Below are 21,957 nucleotides of genomic sequence, written 5' to 3'. Positions count from 1 at the left end.
GATAAAACCTTACATTTAGTAGGGTATAAGACCAACATTCAGGCTAAACCAGAAAAAAAAAACCTGCAAGTGTGATTTTTTTTAATATTAAGAGATAGGGAGTCTTTTTATACTAGCACAATCCTGCTCAGTTTATGAAGACCAATGGGAAATTAAGAGAAACTTGCATCACATGGGGAAGCAACCTTAGGTTATTTTCACACATCTTCAGCTGACATTCATCTCTATAGACCACTTAATCATGCCAGTCACAAGAAAAACAAGATATAATTTTCTTTATCAAATTTCTTTCCCTGTTCTGATCCTACTCGGAAAATATACTCTCATTTGTAAGTGGGAGAAGAAAACATGTGCTTTCAGGGGAGTACAATCATTTGTAAAGGATATATTCTGAATGCCATAAAATTTTGTGTTTTCATTTCTGGAGTAAAAATAACTATAGAATAAATAGAGACCTACAAATGTTACAGAAATAAATATGTATATTTGCACTTACATGTAAGTCTGTATTTTTTCTCGTCACCCCTTACTTGATCCCTGTAACGAATACAAGTCCCATTGCTTTATTTCAGAGGTGAATCCTGCTCAAAGTGGGAAGAAACCTTAGTGTTCAATCTGTCCATTTTACAGATCAGCAAAGTGGGGCCTAGAAGGTTTAGAGGGATTTCTGCAAGGCTACACAGCTACGGAGGCACATTGGAAAGAAGAAAACCTAAACTCCTTGACTTCTGGCCCAGTACTGTTTCCAAAGGACCATGGAATCTTTTTTGCTCAAAGTCTCTACTGTGATCCCATATTGCTTGGTTTAAAAAGCATAAAAAGTACTTTTTTTGCTCCATCTGTAACATGGCTTGTGTCTGGAAGACATACCAGTAGAGTGACTAAGTTAGAAGAAAAATTTCCCTGCTACTGGTTTTAGAAATGACACTGTCGCCAAATCATTCAGTCCTGACAAAGCTGATGCTGTTGAAGATCTGTAACTGCAGGAGATGAACAAAAAATCAAGGATTTCAGTTTCCAGGGCCATTTAGGACATTTCTTAGAACTCTTGGGAAATTCCTTTCAATTCTGTACGATAAGGGTTTGTTGAGCATTATAGCAGCGGTGGTCAGTGTCCTGCTCATGGTCCTTTAGCCCTCACTGTTTGCTTACAATTTTTTTTAACGTTTATTTATTATTGAGAGACAGACACAGGGCATGAGCAGGGGAGGGGTAGAGAGAGGGGGAGACATAGAATCTGAAGTAGGCTCCAGGCTCTGAGCTGTCAGCACAGAGCCCGACGCAGGGCTCGAACTCACAAACTGGGAGATCATGACCTGAGCCGAAGTCGGACACTTAACCCACTGAACCACCCAGGCGCCCCCTGGGTTTTCTTATAAAGTCACTCTCTGACTGAGGGTTTTCTGAGGAGCGGGAATGCACTGGCTGCTTGCAGAGCTGGTCGAAGTGCCCAGGAGTCCATGCCCCTTGGAGTAAATGTCAAACAACAATGCAGCTATCATTGCTACCATCGTTCCCATAAGCAACAATACATATTCACCATAGGATGAATTCTGCAACTTTCTCACTCCTTATGGGGAACCCTGAGGCATATTCCAGGCAACCTTCCAGAAGTTTCCAACTGCACTGAGCCCTGGGTCTCCACAATGGCACCTGTATTTCAGTGCGCCCTGTATGAGCTTCATTCTTTTTCTATTTACTTGCTCTCTACAGGTACTTTCAAACTACTTGTGCTCAAATCTTTGTTTTAGAGTCTGTTTCTGGAGGAACCAAAATGAGGACCAGCATATACTCTGTACAAATCATTTTGCCATAATAGGTACCAAGAAATATGAAGATAAAAAAGATATCATCCCAGCCCTCAAAAGGTTTAGGTCAGACAGCAGTAAGACTTTTACATATATAACCCCATAGGGAAGACAAGAGAAGACAGTACTTCGGGAGGGGACTAGAAATATATACAATAAAAATATGTTCAGTAATAAAACATTCACACAATGAAAAGTGGAACTGCCATTAAGAACTCAACATAAAATTCTCTGTAGTGGGAAGGAGTCAACAGCCTAAGTAGTAACATTACACACATCAAATAAAGGTCCTGAGGTACCGAGGTCCTGAGTTCGCTTGGAAATCTGTGTCGGAGAACCCGTCACAGCTCATTCATGCAAGCTTGAAGGACCAATCCAAAAGGAAAAATTCCATACAACCCAGCCTGTTTTTTAGTGGCAAGGGTAGACACATAAACCTCCAAACTGGTTGGACAAGATTCATTGGCTATTTTCCATCTTGTGTGTGTGTTTTTTTTAACATTTATGAGAGAGAGAGAGAGAGAGAGAGAGAGAACGCACGCACAAGTAGGGGAGGGACAGAGAGAGAGAGAGAAGGAGACACAGAATCCAAAGCAGTCTCCAGGCTCCAAGCTGTCAGTTCAGAGCCTGATGTGGGGCTTGAACCCATGAACCATGAGATCATGATCTGAGCTGAAGCCAGGCACTCAACTGACTGAACCACCCAGGCGCCGTGCATCTTGTGTTTAAAGAATGTCAAAACGATCTGTTTTTTCATTCGGTTCTGTCAAAACAGACTAATTTCTGTGGAGAGCAAACAAGTTAAACAGTTGAATTTTGTGTATGTCATTAGGTTGACAAGCCAGTCATTTGAGTTTTCACTGGAGCTAGTGGCCATGCCAAAGTCGGCCAAATGTTCGTGGGTCAGGGACATCGGCTACACAGAATTCTATAAATAATGCTCCTTCAGCCCAAGACAGTTACGGGACAGAAATGACAGAACAGAGCAAGTTAAACAAGAGTATATGAAAAGAAACCTCAAGGGCATTCCTGAGCTGATAAAAGCTGGCTTTGTCATAGTGTGTGCTTCTAGCTGGGGTGTCGTGTGAGCCTATGGGTAGGGAGTATCCACCTGCCATGTGCCAGGCACCTTAAAAAACTCTATTTAATCCCCAAAACAACCTAGTGAAGCAAGCATTATTATTATCATTACCCTTTAATGAATGAGAAAATTGAAATCTGGAGATGTTCAGTAATTTGCTGAAGGTGATACAGCTGTTTTGCCAAACCCTTAAATCCAAACTTTTCCCCAAAATATCATGCTGTCTTCCTTTAGAACTGACAAGAAAGACACCAAATTTTATTTTCAAAGTGTTTTGTCTTAGAAGATGCTAAAGATGCATTTGAACAACCGTCAGCTGAGAGGAACTTAGATTTTAGTAATATACAGTTGAAATTCTTAGTCAAATAACATGTAGTCCCTGGGAAAACACATGTTTAAAATTCCCCTCTCCCCTTTTTTGGCTAACCATTCTTTTGTCTATTATCAAAGGAAAATTAATTCCTAAGTCATCCAAATTCCATGTTGCATATATAAAATTAATATTCATCTCCTGAAAACCTGAATTTTTTTCTCAAGGAAAAGCTGCAGGATTTAATATCAAGTGATTAGCATACTTTGAGAAGGATGTTGAACACATTAGATTTTATAGAAGGATGAACACCCACACAGAAATGACAGCAGACAATAGAAAAAAAAATTGCCTAAATTGGCTCAGTTTTAATTGGACAGATTTAATAAAATTTCCTACATCAAATCTCTTTAAAAAATTTTTAGGGGCACCAGGGTGGCTTAGTCGGTTAAGCATGTGACTCTTGGTTTCAGCTCAGGTCATGATCTCACATTTCATGAGTTCAAGCCCCACATTGGGCTCTGTGCTGACAGTGAGGAGCCTGCTTGGGATATTCATTCTCATTCTCTCTCTCTCTCCCTCCCTCCCTCCCTCCCTCCCTCCCTCCCCCCTTCTCAAAATAAATAAACTTAAAAAAATTTTTTTTAGCCCTCCATTCTTCAAGTCTTATCCTCTAATTCGGTTGCAATAAAGTTTTTCTACTTCGTACAAATTTTCTCTGCCTTAATTTGCATTCCCCCCAAAGTGGACCTTGAGACAATGATGTGAGTCCAAGCAGATTATTTGAGAAATGATCCCAGGAAGCAGGTGAGGGGGTGAGGAAGGGAAGGGTAGGGTGGAGGGAGGGCACAGGGCAAGGGAGCTAGGGAAAGGAGGAAAGCCAATAAAGATACATTGATGGTTAGGTTATTTCCAGGGCAACTGGCATTATACCTTGCTGGGGACCTCTCAGAGACTATACCAAACTCCCTTCCAAATGGTCCCACTGAGGATTGTTTATCCACCATCACTCCTCCTTCAAGAGTAACTTGGTCAAGAGTAACTGGGAGTAACTCCCCAACAATCACAGTCTACTCAACTTGTCAGGCCTAGCATGCGTCTACTGCCAGATGACAGACAACAGGGAAACTGCATGCTTGTTCAGGACTATTTGCAAATGCCCTTGGGATGGATCAAGAGAAAATGGGCAGTGCACTGCCAGCATCTGCCTAAATTGGGTCTGTTGGTGTGTATATGAACCAACTTTACATAAGAACGACCTGAAAAACTTAGAAAAATGCGTCTCTCTCACCTCCCTCCCCCATTCTGATTAAGATCAGTGGTTGGGTTCAGGGATCTGAATTTTTTTTTTTATTTTATTGATTTATTTTTTGAGAGAGAGAGTGCATGCATGGGGGAGGGACAGAGAGAGAGAGGAAACAGAGAGAGAGAGAATGAGAGTCTTAAGCAGGCTCCACGCTCAGGGCAGAGCCTGACACAGGGCTCTATCCCATGATCCTGATCCAAAATCAAAGACCCGAGCAGAAATCAACAGTCAGATGCTCAACTGACTGAGCCACCCAGGTGCCCCAGGAATCTGAATTTTAACTGGCACCCCAATCATTTCAAAGCAGGCAGTCCTCAGGCTACACTGTGAAAACTCTGTGCCAGTGAAGCCATCCTCATGTAGGCTAACTGGTGTCTCAGAGAGAAAAATCTCTAACTTGGCTTTAGATGGACTTTACTTTCCTACATCCCATTTTTTTTTTTTTCAAATATAAGCTGTTGTTCATAAAGAGACTATAACAAGAGTATGGATGCTAGCATTTTGCAGGTCAAATTCTGGAAAATCACTTTAAATATGGATACCACCAACTGATCATGGGTCAGGAACAAAATGATCAGATACCCTTATGCTAGAGTGACCATACTTTTCCAACACATGGTGTGATGAGCAGGAGTGAACTTAAGAGGAAAGTAGGACAGAAGAGTGGACACAGGGACAGAAAATGAAGTCATTGTGTTTATATATCCTGGTCAGTAATCCTAGGGAAAAACTATCTTCAGACCTCTGCTATAAGAAACCAGCACGTAACCTAGTGCAGCTTGGGGAAACTTGAAAGATAGACCCAACTGTTGAGATGGTCTTTTTCAAAGTTTCCTTGGTTATGATAAAGGGTGATGATACAGCAGTTCTAAAAGATACTTTCTATGCTCAGAAATTTTTCAGTAGCATAGTCCCTGGTCCCTTTCACATTTTTCTTTCTTTTTTTTTTAAAAAAATTTTTTTTCAACGTTTTTTTAACTTATTTTTTGGGACAGAGAGAGACAGCATGAACGGGGGAGGGGCAGAGAGAGAGGGAGACACAGAATCGGAAACAGGCTCCAGGCTCCGAGCCATCAGCCCAGAGCCCGACGCGGGGCTCGAACTCACGGACCGCGAGATCGTGACCTGGCTGAAGTCGGACGCTTAACCGACTGCGCCACCCAGGCGCCCCCCTTTCACATTTTTCATAGCTATTATGTAGTAGGGAGAGTGGGCACGGAAGAAGACCCCATCACCATGACACTTGTTCTTTACTAAGAAGGATCATCTGGAGAAGGATGTCTGGGTGGCTCAGTTGGTTAAGTGTCTGACTCTTAGTTTTGACTCAGGTCATGATGACCTCATGGTTCGTGAGTTTGAGCCCTGAGTCAGGCTCTGTGCTGCTGATGTGTAGTCTGCTTGGGATTCTCTTTCTTTCCCTTTCTCTCTCTGCCCCTCTCCTGCTCACGCACGTGCACACACACACACACACTCTCTCTCTCTCTCTCTCTCAGTAAATAAATAAACTTAAGAAAAAAAGGATAGTCTGGGGAGAGAAGGTATCTATTGTAAATGGTGAAACCTGAGCTCATGGCTCTTCTCCTTGGCACCAGGATCTCATCACACTTCCCTGCCATTTCATATTACCAGGTAAGGCATAAATTTAAAATATCCTTACCGGAGTGCTCCGGTTTCCACCAAACCCTTAAGATAAACTGCTTCCTGGGGCCTGCAAGATACCTCTCGTTCTGGCCTCCGCCTGCCTCCCCAGTGTCCCATCACTACTCCCTGTCTTCTCCTCTAAGCTCTAGCCTTAATAAAACTCTTGCAGCTCTTCAAATTTGGGGGACCTTCTCAGCTCTTGGTCCACACCAAGGTGTCCCTTCCTCCTGCAGCACTCCTCCCTGGAGCCTACTCCTACACTTGAGTAGCGTCTCACTAGTCTTTAGGTATTGGACTAAATGTGACTTCTTCTGGGATGTTTTCTTGACCCCTTCCCAGCCGGAGCCATTACAGAATCTTTGTAGGCTTTGGGCTCTACTACACTTGATGGTTCCTCCTCACATCATATTAAGTATATTAAGATAGACCATATTTTATGTAATTTCTCTTGTATAGAAATTATTTCCAAGTGTTTATAGCTTCTGCTTTGGAATCATTTGGCTGTGAATAACTAATTTAATTTGCTATTGATTATGAGAGGGTCAGGGTTACAGGTTTGGTTGCCAACTCAGTTAATAGCCAGGTGTGTGGCCTCAGACAAGTTGCTTACCCTCTCTGAATCTCTGTTATCTTAACTGAGACAAGAGAGATTTTGCATAAGTGATCTAAATTCCCATTTAGCACTAAGAGGTGATGCCTTTATCATTAACTGTGGGGAGAAATGTTTTAGGTGGTGGTGCATGGGGGTGGGAAGGGGCCATATGTTTACTCCACTGATAGAACATGCACCAAAGATCCTGAGTATCATGGGTAGATACTCTGGCCAGAGCTTCCAGTTAAGTAGAAAAAGACAGGTCCACAAGTATGTGTAGAAAAGACCCTTTTAAAACTGAAAAAAAGGGGGCACTTGAGTGGCTCAGCCAGTTAAGTGTCTGATTTCGGCTCAGGTCATGATCTCATGGTTGGTGAGTTTGAGCCCCCCCATCAAGCTCTGTGCTGACCTTGTGGAGCCTGCTTGCAATTTTCTCTCACTCTCTGCCCTTCCCCCACTCGCATTTTCTCTGTCTCAAAATAAACTTAAAAAAAAAAACTGAAAATAAGAACAATCATTATTTTATATAATAAACAATTTAATATATCAACCTACCAGAGAGAAGAAAATTCAGAGCACTCAAATATATTTTCCTAAACAAGACCAACAATTAAAGCATGATTATAATTATTTATAGAAATGCCCCCTAAGGCTTGGTGTTGGTGACAACCATGTTATAAAACAATCAAGTTATGTTATAAAAACAATCAAGTGTTAGAAAGAGCAACTCTCACTATTGTTTCAATTAATTCCCCTCTGAGAAATGATGTAAGACATTGGACTTTTTGTGAATATAATGAGTTTTCAAATTACAGAAGAAGTAGTGACCAGTTTCTACCTTTGTAAAAAGAATTATGTACGTTATACTACACACATCAATTAACTTAGTGCAATTTTAAAAAGAAAAAAATAAATAGCTGCTTTTTAAAAATTTTTTCAATGTTTATTTTTGAGAGAGAAAGGGGCGGGGAGAGAGAGAGAGAGGGAGAGGGAGAGAGACAATGAGATGGGGAGGGGCAGAGAGGGGACAGAGGATCAAAGGCAGGCTTTGCACTGACAGCAGAGAGCCTGATGCGGGGCTCGAACCCCCGCATCTGTGAGATTATGACCTGAGCTCAAGTCAGACACTTAACTGACTGAGCAACCCAGGTGCCCCTAATTTTTTCTGATGAAAAAACTAAGTAGGCTCCATGCAAAAAATATACATTTAATCCCAACACCCAGAGATAAACACTGATTTTTATGCATACCTCTTTTTTCTGGGCATTTAGTTGTATAGGCACATACATATATTTCTAAAAAGGTATTACGTTTTACCTCTGCACTGCAGAATTTGAATGGAGAGATTATCTGGCTTTGAAGCTGCAATGTCTATTGACATGACCCTAACACAACTTGGTAAGTCTGAGAAATTGGTGACGCTGATGGTCCTCCAAAAACATTTTCTATGAATTAATCTGCATGTATAAAACAGAAGAAAAATTAGGGTAGAGGAGACAAGTGTGTCTGCCTTAGGTATTGGTCCTTCCACAAGTCCATGGATTCATGTGTGAGTCCTGTGAACAGAAGGGCTATAGATGTAACCCTAAGACCCAGCAGCACCCCACTAATGCTCAGGTGATGAAGTGAGATGCTGAGTTTGAGAGCAGAGCTTCTGCCCACCCTCTGTGGAGAGAACCTAACAGTGGCTCAGATATTAGCATCCCCACTGTGAACAATGTTAATAATGGCAGGGCGAGGCACCTTTATGTGCCTTCTTTGCTTGAGGAAATAGATGTGCACTGGCTGGAGTGGATGTAAATTCTCAGTCCTCTGGGTAGCAACCCAAAACACTGCTGCCTGAGCATGGGTGGTAATTCCAGGCTTAACCAGGGAAGACTGGGGCTGCTAGAATCCGCTGTGAATGGGTGTGAGCACTAGACAGTGAGATTTTGGTTCTTGCAGATAATGTCACTGTCGTCTATACTCACAGTCTGGTGAAGCCTGGGTAGACTCAGATTATGTACTCTTTTGAACTCATTCCCTCTCACCCATCTCCTTATCTAATTTGAGTATTTCTTCATGGTATTAAGTATTTTTCTACAATATCTTTTTTGTGGATGCATAGTATTGTACTTTTTTGAATGGACAAGAATTTTTACCCCCCACCCTGTAGTTTAATATTAGGGGCTTTCCTTTTTCATCATTAACAATTTAATGATAAATCATCTTTTACCCAAATCTGTCACATCCATGATTATTTCTGGAGCATAGATTAAGAGTGTGCTTTTGGGGTCCCAAGGGGAATACAAAATCTTAAAGATCTGGTACAGGGTACCAAGTTGCTCTCCCTACAGACTGCCATTTTATACTTCCTCCTCCTCTAAGTGAGGATGACTATAAATTATATTTTTAGGGACACTTGGGTGGCTCAGTCAGTTAAGCGTCTGACTTTGGCTCAGGTCATGATCTCGCAGTTCATGAGTTTGAGCCCCACATCGGGCTCTGTGCTGACAGCTCAGAGCCCGAAGCCTACTTCAGATTCTGTGTCTCCCTCTCTCTCTTTGTCCCTCCCCTGCTCATCCTCTGTCTCTCTCTGTCTTTCAAAAATAAATAAACATTACAAAAATAAAAAATATTTAAATTATATTTTCATATGCTATGAGATAAGATCATCTCGCATTTTGATCTAAGTCAAACCATTGTAAATCAGGGACCGTCTGTAATACACTTTAAGCTCGTAAAGAATGGCAGATTACAGAAAGGGAAATTCACATTTCAACATTTCTACGTATTTGAATTCTGGTCTCTGAACTTATCAGAAAGAACTTCCCTAACCTAAGTCAGTTCTCCACTACAGAAAGTTCACTTCTTCAATGATACTATGAAACCAATCATTATGCCTCCTACATATATGCAGTGAAGGAACATAAGTCTAAATTTATGTTGTTGAAAATCCAACTTTAACACCTATTGGCTGTGCAGTCTTGAGCAAAACAGTTAACCTCTCTGTACCTCAGTTTCTTCATTGGAAATTTAAAATGTGAAGACATATTCCTATTGCATAGGGTCAATGTTATCCTACTGATATTTTTAAGTACTCCAGTTCTATAATAGAACACCAAACAAATGTCAAATATGGTGTATTTAATGGTGTAATATCAGTATTTTCAGATTTAAAGAACTGTGAAATCTGTATAACTTACATTCTGAGATATGTGCAGAGAGCTATGTATTTCTTCAGAATGCTGACAAGAGCAAAGTTGCTCTCATTCTGGCTGTACCCCTGACCTATTCAAAATCCTTCCATGGTATTTTATAGTTACCAGCATTACCATTTTTAGATTTAGATTACCAGTGAGATTGCACATCTGTTCTTACTCTTATAAGAGATATGTATGTTCCCTCAAAGTCGGGTTGGGCATTGTATTATCTTTGAAAGGGTAGGCGGGTGAAGGAGTAGAACCAGTAAGGAAAACAGGAGGAGGGTGAGGTGGGAATGATTTCCCAGGCCCAACTCCTAGTCCTTCCCTTGGAGCCCAACCATCTGATTTCGCCTGGAACCATATTTCCTCTTCTTTTGATCTTTTGTCCTCGAGGGCGAGACTGAGTCTCTTAGTTTTGACTTATTTTCTCTGGATAGCAGTTTATTTTAACTGGGCCCTTGATCTCAGAACATCCAACTTGAACAGACTCAATGCTGAAGAACAGAGGAACCCTCACTCAGTTGGAAGAGTACCTGAGGACAAGGATAGAGGGTGATGGCAACCATATCTCATTTTTAAAATCAACACTGCTATCTTGATACTGTGAAAAATAATAGATACCTAGGGATGCCTCGGGGGCTCAGTTGACTCTTGATTTCAGTTCAGGTCATGATCTCATTCTCATTGTTTATGGGATTGAGCACCGTGACGGGCTCTGCACTGGCAGCACGGAGCCTGCTTGGGATTCTCTCTCTCCCTCTCTTTCTGCCCTTCCCAGCTTCGGCTCTTTCCCCACCCTCTCAATAAATAAACATAAACAATAATAGCTACCTAAATGTTGGCATTGTCCTTTGGCTCCATACTGCAAACATGAGTCAAAGAGATGATTAAATAGGAAAAGGCATAGGAAAGTACTTTATAATTTGCACGTGTCATTGCAATCTAAAAGACCAACAGATTTTTTTTAAACGTTTATTTATTTTTGAGACAGAGAGAGACAGAGCATGAACAGGGGAGGGGCAGAGAGAGAGAGGGAGACACAGAATCGGAAACAGGCTCCAGGCTCTGAGCTGTCAGCACAGAGCCCGACGCGGGGTCGAACTCACCAACCGCGAGATCATGACCTGAGCCGAAGTCGGACGCCCAACTGACTGAGCCACCCAGGCGCCCCAGGACCAACAGATTTTTCATTTCTTTGTTTTAAACCTTTCCAACAACATCTTAATATATATTCTAAAAACATTATCCCCTTAAGCCCAGCAACGTGATGTATCTGGGGATTAAACTGCTATATTAAACTCTCTAAGGGTCAGGGTTTTGGTGTCTATGTTGAAATGTCTGTGTAGTTAGTTTTACTTTTCATCTTTGTTGGTTTTGTATCTGTTTTCTATTGGGTAGAAGCTGTTACTTTAATTATTTTTGTTAACATCAACCACTTGCTACTTGGCAAGTACTTTTAGGTGCCTTACCCTCATTTATTTCTCAGAAGTGCCCAAGAGGAAGTTTTTTTGTTTTTTTGTTTTTTGTTGTTCCATTTCACAGATGAAGCAACTGAAGTGCAAAGTAGTTATCCAAGTTTATAGCAGCAGTGGATGGCAGAGCCAAGGTTCAAACCCCAGGCTTTTCACATCACCTTATTTTCTCTTTGTATCCCACTACACATGAGGATGAGATTTTGATACTTTCTCCTTGGAAAGTTCTGGATGTGACTTAAATACAAAGATCTGGGGCGCCTGGGTGGCGCAGTCGGTTAAGCGTCCGACTTCAGCCAGGTCACGATCTCGCGGTCCGTGAGTTCGAGCCCCGCGTCGGGCTCTGGGCTGATGGCTCGGAGCCTGGAGCCTGTTTCCGATTCTGTGTCTCCCTCTCTCTCTGCCCCTCCCCCGTTCATGCTCTGTCTCTCTCTGTCCCAAAAATAAATAAACGTTGAAAAAATAAAATTTAAAAAAAATACAAAGATCTAAGGTAGCTGCAATCTAAGTCTCAGGAACAAGGTGGTCAGATCTGCTAAACCTTAACATCTGCAAGGAAAGAGCAGACAGCAAGGCCAAGACTCACTCTTCTTTTTACGTTGAAGGCACACAAACTGACAGAGGCCTAGAAATGTTATTGTCCCCAAACGATAATGTGCAATGCCTTGTGGCCCAAGAGAAGAAAGACACTCAGAACCATCAAGTTCTTGCAGAACTTCATGAGATTATTTATCTTCAGGCTGGCATTTATAACAATCACCTGGTAGGTTCCAGCTGAGAAAAATGAGTTGTCAAAAACAGGCAATAAAAATTGCAAGTACAAGTAACCGTCAAGATGATAAAACTGTCACATCTGTACACATCAAGCAATAATTGTGTTCATTATGTCCAAACTCCTGGTACTTAATATTATCTGCCAAGGAAGCTAAGCTCCATTTAGAGTTTTGCTGTTAGCATGAATATATTTGAAAGAGACTTGACTGAGTTGTTCATGATTTTACAGAGAATGCAATGACATTGTCTTGAAAGAATCCACTGGTATCTGGGAAGATTTGTCAAAAGGGGTATCTCCGTCCCAAAATATCTCTCTATTTTGAGAAAATACACTGGCAATGATTTGGGGCGGGTAGGGGGGATCTTAGCGCATGTTCTCATTTTTAGGGGAAAAATTCTACTTTAATTTGGGTGTGTTTTCCCTCAGGGAAACCCTCCTTTTGTTGATCCTCAAGTGTGAGAGGTGTTTCTGAAATGACAGAGAAGAGGAAAGAGAAAGAAAGTGGAAAGACAGGAGAGGGGATCAGGAGTACAGAGGGGAGAGTAGTACATGGGAAAGGAGGAGGTAGGGAAGGAGGAAGCTGAGAAGGAGAAAAAAGGACTGAGGATGGAAAACACAGAAAGAGGATATTTGATTATTTTGATCACTCTTTTTACTTTATAGCTAGTTTATTGTAAGAACCTTTATCCTCACCAAAAACTAATATAATTGATTTCAAGTAGCAAAAACGAGGATAAGAAAGTAGATGTCCTCACGTTCACTTAAAAGTTGTTAATTTTCTACTCCTCCTGCTGCCTCTTTCTTCAGCTTTTGTCTAGTTCAGCATTTGCTATTTTTCATTGCTTGAGTAGAACCAGATCCAGGGAGGGCTGAAAGCTGTTGGTTAGAAATGTCGTGTGGCACAAAAACAGACACTCAGATCAATGGAACAGAATAGAGAACCCAGAAATGGACCCACAAACATATGGCCAACTAATCTTTGACAAAGCAGGAAAGAATATCCAGTGGAATAAAGACAGTCTCTTCAGCAAGTGGTGCTGGGAAAACTGGACAGCAACATGCAGAAGAATGAACCTGGACCACTTTCTTGCACCATACACAAAAGTAAACTCAAAATAGATGACAGACCTCAATGTAAGACAGGAAGCCATCAAAATCCTTGAGAAGACAGTAGGCAAAAACCTCTTTGATCCTGGCCACAGCAACTTCTTACTCAACATGTCTCCAGAGGGAAGGGAAACAAAAGCAAAAATGAACTATTGGGACCTTATCAAAATAAAAAGCTTCTGCACAGCAAAGGAAACAATCAGCAAAACTAAAAGGCAACAGATGGAGTGGGAGAAGACATTTGCAAATGACATATCAGATAAAGGGTTAGTATCCAAAATCTATAAAGAACTTATCAAACTCAACACCCCAAAAACAAATAATCCAGTGAAGAAATGGGCAAAAGACACGAATAGACACTTCTCCAAAGAAGACATTCCGATGGCCAACTTACACATGAAAAAATGCTCCACATCACTCATCATCAGGGACGTACAAATCAAAACCACAATGAGATACCACCTCCCACCTGTCAGAATGGCTAACATTAACAACTCAGGCAACAACAGATGTTGGCGAGGATGTGGAGAAAGAGGATCTCTTTTGCATTGCTGGTGGGAATGCAAACTGGTGAAGCCACTCTGGAAAACAGTATGGAGGTCCCTTAAAAAAACTAGAAATAGAACTACCCTAAGACCCCACAATTGCACTACTAGGTGTTTATCCAAGGGATACAGGTGTGCTGTTTTGAAGGGGCACATGCACCCCAACGTTTATAGCAGCACTATTGACAATAGTCAAAGTATGGAAAGAGCCCAAATGTCCATCAATGAATGGATGAATAAAGAAGATACACAATGGAGTATTACTCAGCAATCAAAAAGAATGAAATCTTGCCATTTGCAACTACATGAATAGAACTAGAGGGTATTATGCTGAGCGAAATTAGCCAGTCACAGAAAGACAAATATCATATGACTTCACTCATATGAAGACTTTAAGATACAAAACAGATGAACATAAGGGAAGGGAAGCAAAAATAATATAAAAACAGGGAGGGGAACAAAGCATAAGAGACTCTTAAATATGGAGAACAAACAGAGGTTTACTAAAGGGGTTGTGGGAAGGGGTATGGGCTAAATGGGTAAGGGGCATTAAGGAATCTACTCCTGAAATCATTGTTGCAGTATATGCTAATTTGGATGTAAATTAAAAAAAAAAAAGAAATGTTGTCATGGACCATCTTGGAATTTTAGTGATTCTGGATTTCACTCTTATTAGCAAAAGAAAAGTTTATATTCTAGTCCTTAAAAATCACTATTTGTTTGGGGTACCTGGGTGGGGCAGTTGGTTGAGTATCCAATTTTGGCTTAGGTCATGATCTCACAGCTTGTGAGTTCAAGCCCTGTGTCATGTACTGTGCTGAAGCTCAGAGCCTGGAGCCTGCTTCAGATTCTGTGTCTCCCTCCCTCTCTGCCCCTTCCCCAATCACACTCTGTCTCTGTCTCTGTCTCTCTCAAAATAAACATTAAAAAAATCACTATTCACTTGTCAAAGGCTTTTCATTTAAGAGGCTCCAGCCAGCATGGCAAGTACACTTTCAGGATTAGCTGACATGGGGAAATGTCCAAAGGAGACGTTTTTCTGAATACCTAACATTCAAGGGCATGATTTCTGGAAGCACCTGGGTTGCCCATTACAGGTCATACTTCTCAATCCATTCTGTGTTGATCCCCTCCCTTTCAGCCCACTACCTTCTGTGTCTACTCTCTTTATCTACAAACTTTGTTCTCTCTCCAGTGACATCTTCTCATTTTGGTAGCATCCAAGGATTACTCGGAACTGTGCTTTCCTGACTTGTTATCACTATGAGACCTTTTGTGCTATGTACTCCTTTGCCAGACAGCTTCTCCACCACTGGTTCGGCCTTCTGGGTGGGTCCCAGGCAGGCTTTCACTTTGTCCTCACTTTTGAATTTTTAGGTGCTGGCTTGTATCTACTCACCTCACCAACTGCCACAAGTAAAACATCCCTCAGTCAAAATTTTATGCTTGCAGAATTAAAATATCACTAAGAAAATGCACATCAGTGCTCCACTGTGGGCACTGTTTGGCTCTCATTTCCACCCTCCATCCTTCACACACATTTCAAGCATGGCCCAATAATCCTGGCTCTATGAAAAACTTGATGAGATTCAAGTTACAGAAGCCTGGTTAGCAACTGAAGTATGCAAAAAGGGCAAAACACATAATGACTTTGGGGGGAAAATAGGTACTGAATAGATAAGTGTTTAATAAATGAATGCATTCACGGAACAAAGATGGCCTGAAAACATCCCACTGCAAACATCTACAAACAATGGCTTGTCTTTTTTATCATTCATAGATGAGCTGAATCAAAAAGGGTACTGAAAAGAAGAGTGGTAACCCAATAAACTGACGATACAGTGGATCCAGATGGGAGTAGAGAAAGGGGTACAGGTCAAACTCCATAACAAGATTTGGGGTTTAATGTCCATGAGGACCAGGTGTGAGGATCTGAGTGTGAATGGAGACTGCTGTGTAAAAGCCAGCATTCCTGAACCTTGCTTTTTCACTCAGAGAAAGAATGTTCTACATAAATCCACCTACTGTCATAGGAAGACTACAAGGAAGATGAACTTTGATCTAAGTATACTTTGGGATTGTCACATGTGGGTTCTGAATATAGAAGCCTAAGCCCAAAAGAAACATGCAAAATCCCCCCAAAGACTCTTAAAATCTAAGGCCTGCATGAATCCTACAGAAGAAGCAAGCCCTGCTAAAAAATGAGCTAAAAAGTACAAAAATAAATAAGGAAACAATGAGCTAGAGATGTCAGATACAACATACAGGAGGATTAGCATACCAATAATTTCAGAAAACAGAATAATCTGAAAGAATATAAAAGAAAAACTGTAAGCATGGGGACACTATACAAACAAAAAGATTTCTGCACATAGAACTTCCAGAAATTAAAAAACAAGACGGGTTAAGAGACATGGAATACAGAAAGACGGAGAAGAAGATCCAACATATCAAATGGAGAAAGAAAATAGAATGGAGGAGAGAGAGTATTTGAGGATGTGGTGCCTGAGACTTTTACAGAATTGGTACAAATGTGACTTTTCACACTCAAGATATAAAATAAATTCTAGCCAGTATAAAACTCACACCTAAACATTATTATATGAAATTACAGACCACCAAAGCAAAGAGAAAAATGGCAAAGCCACTGGAGAGAAATGTGGATTACCTATCAAGTATGACTTCAACTCAGCTCAGGATCTCATGGTTCATGGGTTTGAGCCCTGCGTGGGGCTCTGTGCTGATAGCTCAGAGCCTGGAGCCTGCTTCGGATTCTGTGTGGGTGTGTCTCTCTCTGCTCCTCCCCAACTCATGCTCTATCTCTCAAAAATAAACATAAAAAAAATTTTTTTTTAAAAAGAACAGTAATAAGAGGAGAGTGTTCACAACAAAAATAAAGGTAGGCTGCACGGTGCAGGAGAGGGAAATGGTTTAATACTCTGGAAGTTCAGAAGGTAGAATAAACTATTCAATCCAGAATTCAGTACTAAGCTAGACTGCCCTTCTAGATTAATTGTATTGTAAAGAGAAAGTCAGATAAATATTGCAACTGTTTACAATTCATCAGGTCCATGCAGAAAAAACTACTAAAGGCTCAGTTTCATGAGGAAATTAAACCCTGACAGAAGGAGAGGAATAAAGGGAGGAAGGGTGAGCAAAGAAAATGAATATGCAGGTAAATTCAGAGAAGCCAGGACTGAAAAATTAGTGAAAAAATTTAAAGAAGATATAAAATCAAGAATGACACCCAAGATTTCAAAGTGACTTAAGAACATCACTGTTTACAAGAAGCGAAGAGCTACTGGTTAAGCTTATTGTTTATTAACTTTAAATATTTAAAATTGAAGAGTAATGGGGCGACTGGATGGCTCAGTCGGTTAAGTGTCCGACTTAGGCTCAGGTCATGATCTCACAGTTCGTGGTTCAAGCCCTGTGACGGGCTCTGTGCTGACAGCTCAGAGCCTGGAGCCTACTTCAGATTCTGTGTCTCCCTCTCTCGCTGCCCCTCCCTGCTCATGCTCTGTCTCTCTCTGTCTCAAAAACAAATAAAAACATTAAAAAAAATTTTTAATTGAAGAGTAAGGTTTAAAAGAAGAGAAATAGAATCTATAATTTAAAACCGAAAGGGAGATTAAAACAAAAGTAATCTAATCTAGAAGGCAGAAAACGGAAAAAAAGGAAAAAGAAAAAGGAACAAAAGTCCATATTTACAACTTCATGCCAGAACGCCTGAAATATTCTCTTTAAAGTCAGCAATGAGGCATGGATGGCTTCTACTGCTGCCTCTATCTAACATTGCGCTGGAGGTCTTAAGCAAAGCAAAAAGATAAGAAAAAGTTGTAAAAACTAGAAAAGAAACAAATCTGCTACTACTTGCAGATGATATAACTGTCTGAAAAAAAATCTAAGAAATATACAGACGCAGTCTAGAGTTTAGAAAGTTTCCTCAAGGAAACGGATAAAAATTTCAATATTGGTCTTACACTGAAGCAAACCACAGGGAAATGTAATCATGTCCTGGCAATTCCACGGCTAGGAGTGAATCCAAGGGAAGCTCTTGGACACATGGACATGGAGACAGAAATAAGAACGTTTTCTGCCAAAGAAAGCTGTAAGAGTAAAATAAGAGTCAGGAAAACAAAAAAGAATCAACCAAACTGTCCCTCAGTGGGCGTATTCATGCAATGAGATAAAATGTCACAATTTAAAAGGAATGGATTGCCAATCTGGATAAATGTCAGAAACATAATGTTGAATGAAAAGGCAAGTTGCAAAAGGAAAGTTCAATATGGTATCATTTATGTAAAATCTCCCTAAGATATTGTTTACGAATATGTAGATATATAGGAAAAATATGAAAATATGAATGAGAATCATATAGGGGAATAAAGCCTCCAACTTCACGGATAGTTACTTCCAGGTCCAGGACAGTAGGACTTCAGCCATATTTGTAATATTTTATTTTCCTTGAAAAAATATTTTTTTTCCTTGAGAAAACATTTGAAGCACATATGGAAAGATTTGGTTTTGGTGTATCTGTTATATTTCCTCTGTTTGAATTCTTTCATAATTAAGAAGTAATAGTGAGGGGCGCCTGGGTGGCGCAGTCGGTTAAGCGTCCGACTTCAGCCAGGTCACAATCTCGCGGTCCGTGAGTTCGAGCCCCGCGTCGGGCTCTGGGCTGATGGCTCAGAGCCTGGAGCCTGTTTCCGATTCTGTGTCTCCCTCTCTCTCTGCCCCTCCCCCGTTCATGCTCTGCCTCTCTCTGTCCCAAAAATAAATAAACGTTGAAAAAAAAAATTTTTTATATAAAAAAAGAAGTAATAGTGAAAAGATATTCATTGATCAAATTGACATTTTAACTAAGTTATTTTTGACCAAATTTTCTGATATCCCTGGCATAATGTACGTAAACGGTAAGTGTTTTTTCATTTTATACCCCATTCCACCCCCAACTGGGTCTTATTCAAAGTTTTCTTGCTCAATCTCAGAAGAGCACTATTAAGAGAAAATATTTAAAAAAATTTTTTCTTCATTAACGAAAGATTTTTTTTAACTTTTGACCCCATTCATCTATTTCTCCCCCTCTCCCCTCCAACAACCACTAATCTGTTTTCTGTATCTATGAACTTGGTGTTTTTTTAATTTAATTCCACACGTAGGAGAGATCATACAGTATTTGTCTTCTCTGACTGACTTATTTCACTTAGCATAATGCCTTTAAGGTTCATCCATATTGTTGTATTTTGCAAGATTTCATTCCTTTTTATAGTCAAATAATATTCCATTATGTGTCCATTCCACAATTTCTTTACCTATTCATCCATGGACGGACATTTAGGTTGTTACCATATCATGGCTATTGTAAATAATGCTGCAAAGAACATTGGGGTCCATACAATTATAGGTATTTGACAGCTAAAATACAGGAGAACCATGACAGCCACTTTGAGATATACCTCTTCCCCTCTCAATTTCTACTTTATTTCACTTCACTTCCTCTTTTTCTTTCTCCTGCTTATTTCTGAGAGAAGTCACTGATGTACCGTATTTTTTTAAGTTTTTACTTAAATTCCAGTTAGTTAACATAGTGTACTATTAGCAAGTGCACTTGTGATGAGCAGCAGGTGTTGTGTGTATGTGTTGAATCACTAAATTGTACACCTGATGTACTTTAAACTTCCATGCAAAATAAGGACAATACAACAAGAAAAAGAATAAACTGTCTTTCCTTTCTCAGATTTTTAGACTTATATTTATGTTTGTTAAGGTTAAGGCAGAGAAAGACTGATTTATATCTCTTGTTGCTTGCTCCACCCGTCAGCTCATTGTTCATACATCAGAGGACCAACAATCTTCAGAGATATACCTTCCGGCAATAAATTAAACCTCTTACTTTGAGGTTTAGATCCTATTTGATTTTTAAGAAAACTTAAAGTAAAATTGCTACCAGGACGATAAAGACAGTATCAGATGACTCATTGTCTGATTTCCCCCAGCTTACTTTACAAATTTATTTCTCTTACAACAAAGAATTTTAACATTGAAAGACCGACATAGTGCTATAGTCTTCTACATTTTCCCCATGAGCAGCATGAGAAAGGACTCTTTTTCCTTCGTTAAAATTTCAATATGAACAATGGTAACTAGAACCCACAATATACATAAGGTATAGTTATTGTCCGAATGGAGTTATTCTAGGCCTTCTACAGTAAGTTAAAGGAAGAGTATTAAGAAGATGTGTTTATGTTGAGAGAAAAGTTCTTTGTTTACCCTTTCAGAGATTCAGCATAGTGTGAGTCTGTAGGTCTCCTGACATATGAACACCTCTGTCCCAAGTTAATGTTCTATTTCCCCCTAATTCTGCAATACAAACAGATTCACAAACATCACCAGAAAAGAAATCAAATATTATTTGTTCATCTAAACTACCAAGGGATGTCTGCAAGTGAAACTCAAGGATCAGCCAAACCCATGTTTATTGGCCCCAAATCAGAATGTTCAAAATTATTCAACAGACTATATAGACAGCCAAAGTTATTTCAAGAGGTAGAAGGTAAAAATACTTCTTGCGTTGATGCACAGATGTTTAAGCAACGTATGTATTGAAAGTACAGTTTTGAATATAAATAGTGGTTTAACTCAAGTGTTGTCTGTCTTCACATGGATAGTTAAATGGATCAACATGCATGTTCCTCCCACACTCAGCCAAAAAGATCCCATAATATAAGAATATGCTACAGCTGGGCCTTGGGATGTAAAGACTATCCTGGCAGTTACCCAGAAAGGAATCTCAGGACACTTACTCTTCAGCAATTTACATGGTCATATTTTAAAGCCAATCTTTAGGATAAAAAACAACCCATTAGATACTCTACCTATGTCTTTGAGAAGGCAGAAATAATATCTTTGGCAAATAGACATCTTATTTTGAGATAACCTGGGGTAGCTAGCTTTTTCTTTTTTGCATCGTATGATTACAAATTTCTTAAAATTTCCAGGTCTCTGCCTCCTCCATAAAAACATTATAAAGAGTGAGGTACAGTGGGGGAGTGTAAGGAGTTTAACCAAGAAGATGCTGGAGAAGCGTTTGTTGGTACAGGCTTAGAGCAACTCAACAAAATCATTCACGACCAAAATAAATTGCACATTACACAAGCTCTCAATACTCTACTTTAAAAAAAAATGCCCAGTGGAAACAGTCAATTCTAAGATTTTTTTTTCTTTATTTGGGCTGTAAGGCAAAATCTGTCAACTAACATCATCTGTACACAATGTGGTTTATTAACTCCTGAAATATGATATTTATTTTTTAATTGAAATTTTAGTTAGCATATAGTGCAATATTGGTTTCAAGAGCAGAATCAGTGATTCTTCACTTATATACAACATTTATTTTTTAAAAACTACCTACTTAAAATGCTGCATTCATAATTCATACACTCAAGTCACTACTGGAAATAAAAGGAATAAATTATTTTGTATCCCATAGATGAACCTTCTTGTTGTATGGCTTCAAATTCAAGGAACGCTTTGAATAATATATTCCTTACCAATATTTGTGCTACCAAAATTTTTCAATGAGAAGATTAATTTTGTAAAATAATCGAAGTTCTCGGCATAAAAACTACTATTATTCCGATTTGTCCATAAAGGCAAAAAATACACATACCTCAACAAATATAAAACACGGGATGATGGAATAACTTCGTTGAGTGTTGTTTCCTACAGCCATTTCTTACACCATGTAGCAAGGCTGCACCGTCTAAAACTGGCCAGGCTGAAATAGAAACAAGTAGCATGGTATAAGAACCATAAGTTTAGCAGTCCCTTAGGGATTTACATGAAAATATCAGCTACCCTCTAGATAAATAAGCTGTGTACAAACAATGCAAACAGTGATCTATAACATAATCAAGTCAGACTAATCATCATTTCAGAGAAAAGACATGTATATACTAGCCATGAGCAATCTAGAGTTTAAATGACAGGTAGTGAACCCCCCACCCCTGCAAAAAAAGCTACAGTGAATTGAATTCTAATTGCCTAGACCTGCACCTTGCTTTACCCGAGTAGACTGCCCTCATGCCATGAAAGGCAGTTTCTGCTGCAATACATTTGTTGTTTTCCATACT

General features: G+C 39.9%; 1 protein-coding gene across 1 annotated transcript in view; it reads right to left on the bottom strand.

Annotated features, from left to right (window-relative positions):
* The window catches only part of PLPPR1 (phospholipid phosphatase related 1), a 128,242-nt gene extending 106,644 nt beyond the window's left edge, over positions 1-21,598 (bottom strand). Inside the window, exon 1 of the mRNA XM_032595661.1 lies at positions 21,495-21,598. Within this exon, the coding sequence (XP_032451552.1) occupies positions 21,495-21,557 (63 nt within the window). The 5' untranslated portion in view covers positions 21,558-21,598. The remainder of the gene's footprint in view (positions 1-21,494) is intronic.
* Between the last annotated feature and the right edge of the window lie 359 nt (positions 21,599-21,957).

Source organism: Lynx canadensis, chromosome D4 (assembly GCF_007474595.2).
Source record: "Lynx canadensis isolate LIC74 chromosome D4, mLynCan4.pri.v2, whole genome shotgun sequence".
Lineage (NCBI taxonomy): Eukaryota > Metazoa > Chordata > Mammalia > Carnivora > Felidae > Lynx > Lynx canadensis.
This window is presented reverse-complemented; position numbering and strand designations above follow the sequence as displayed.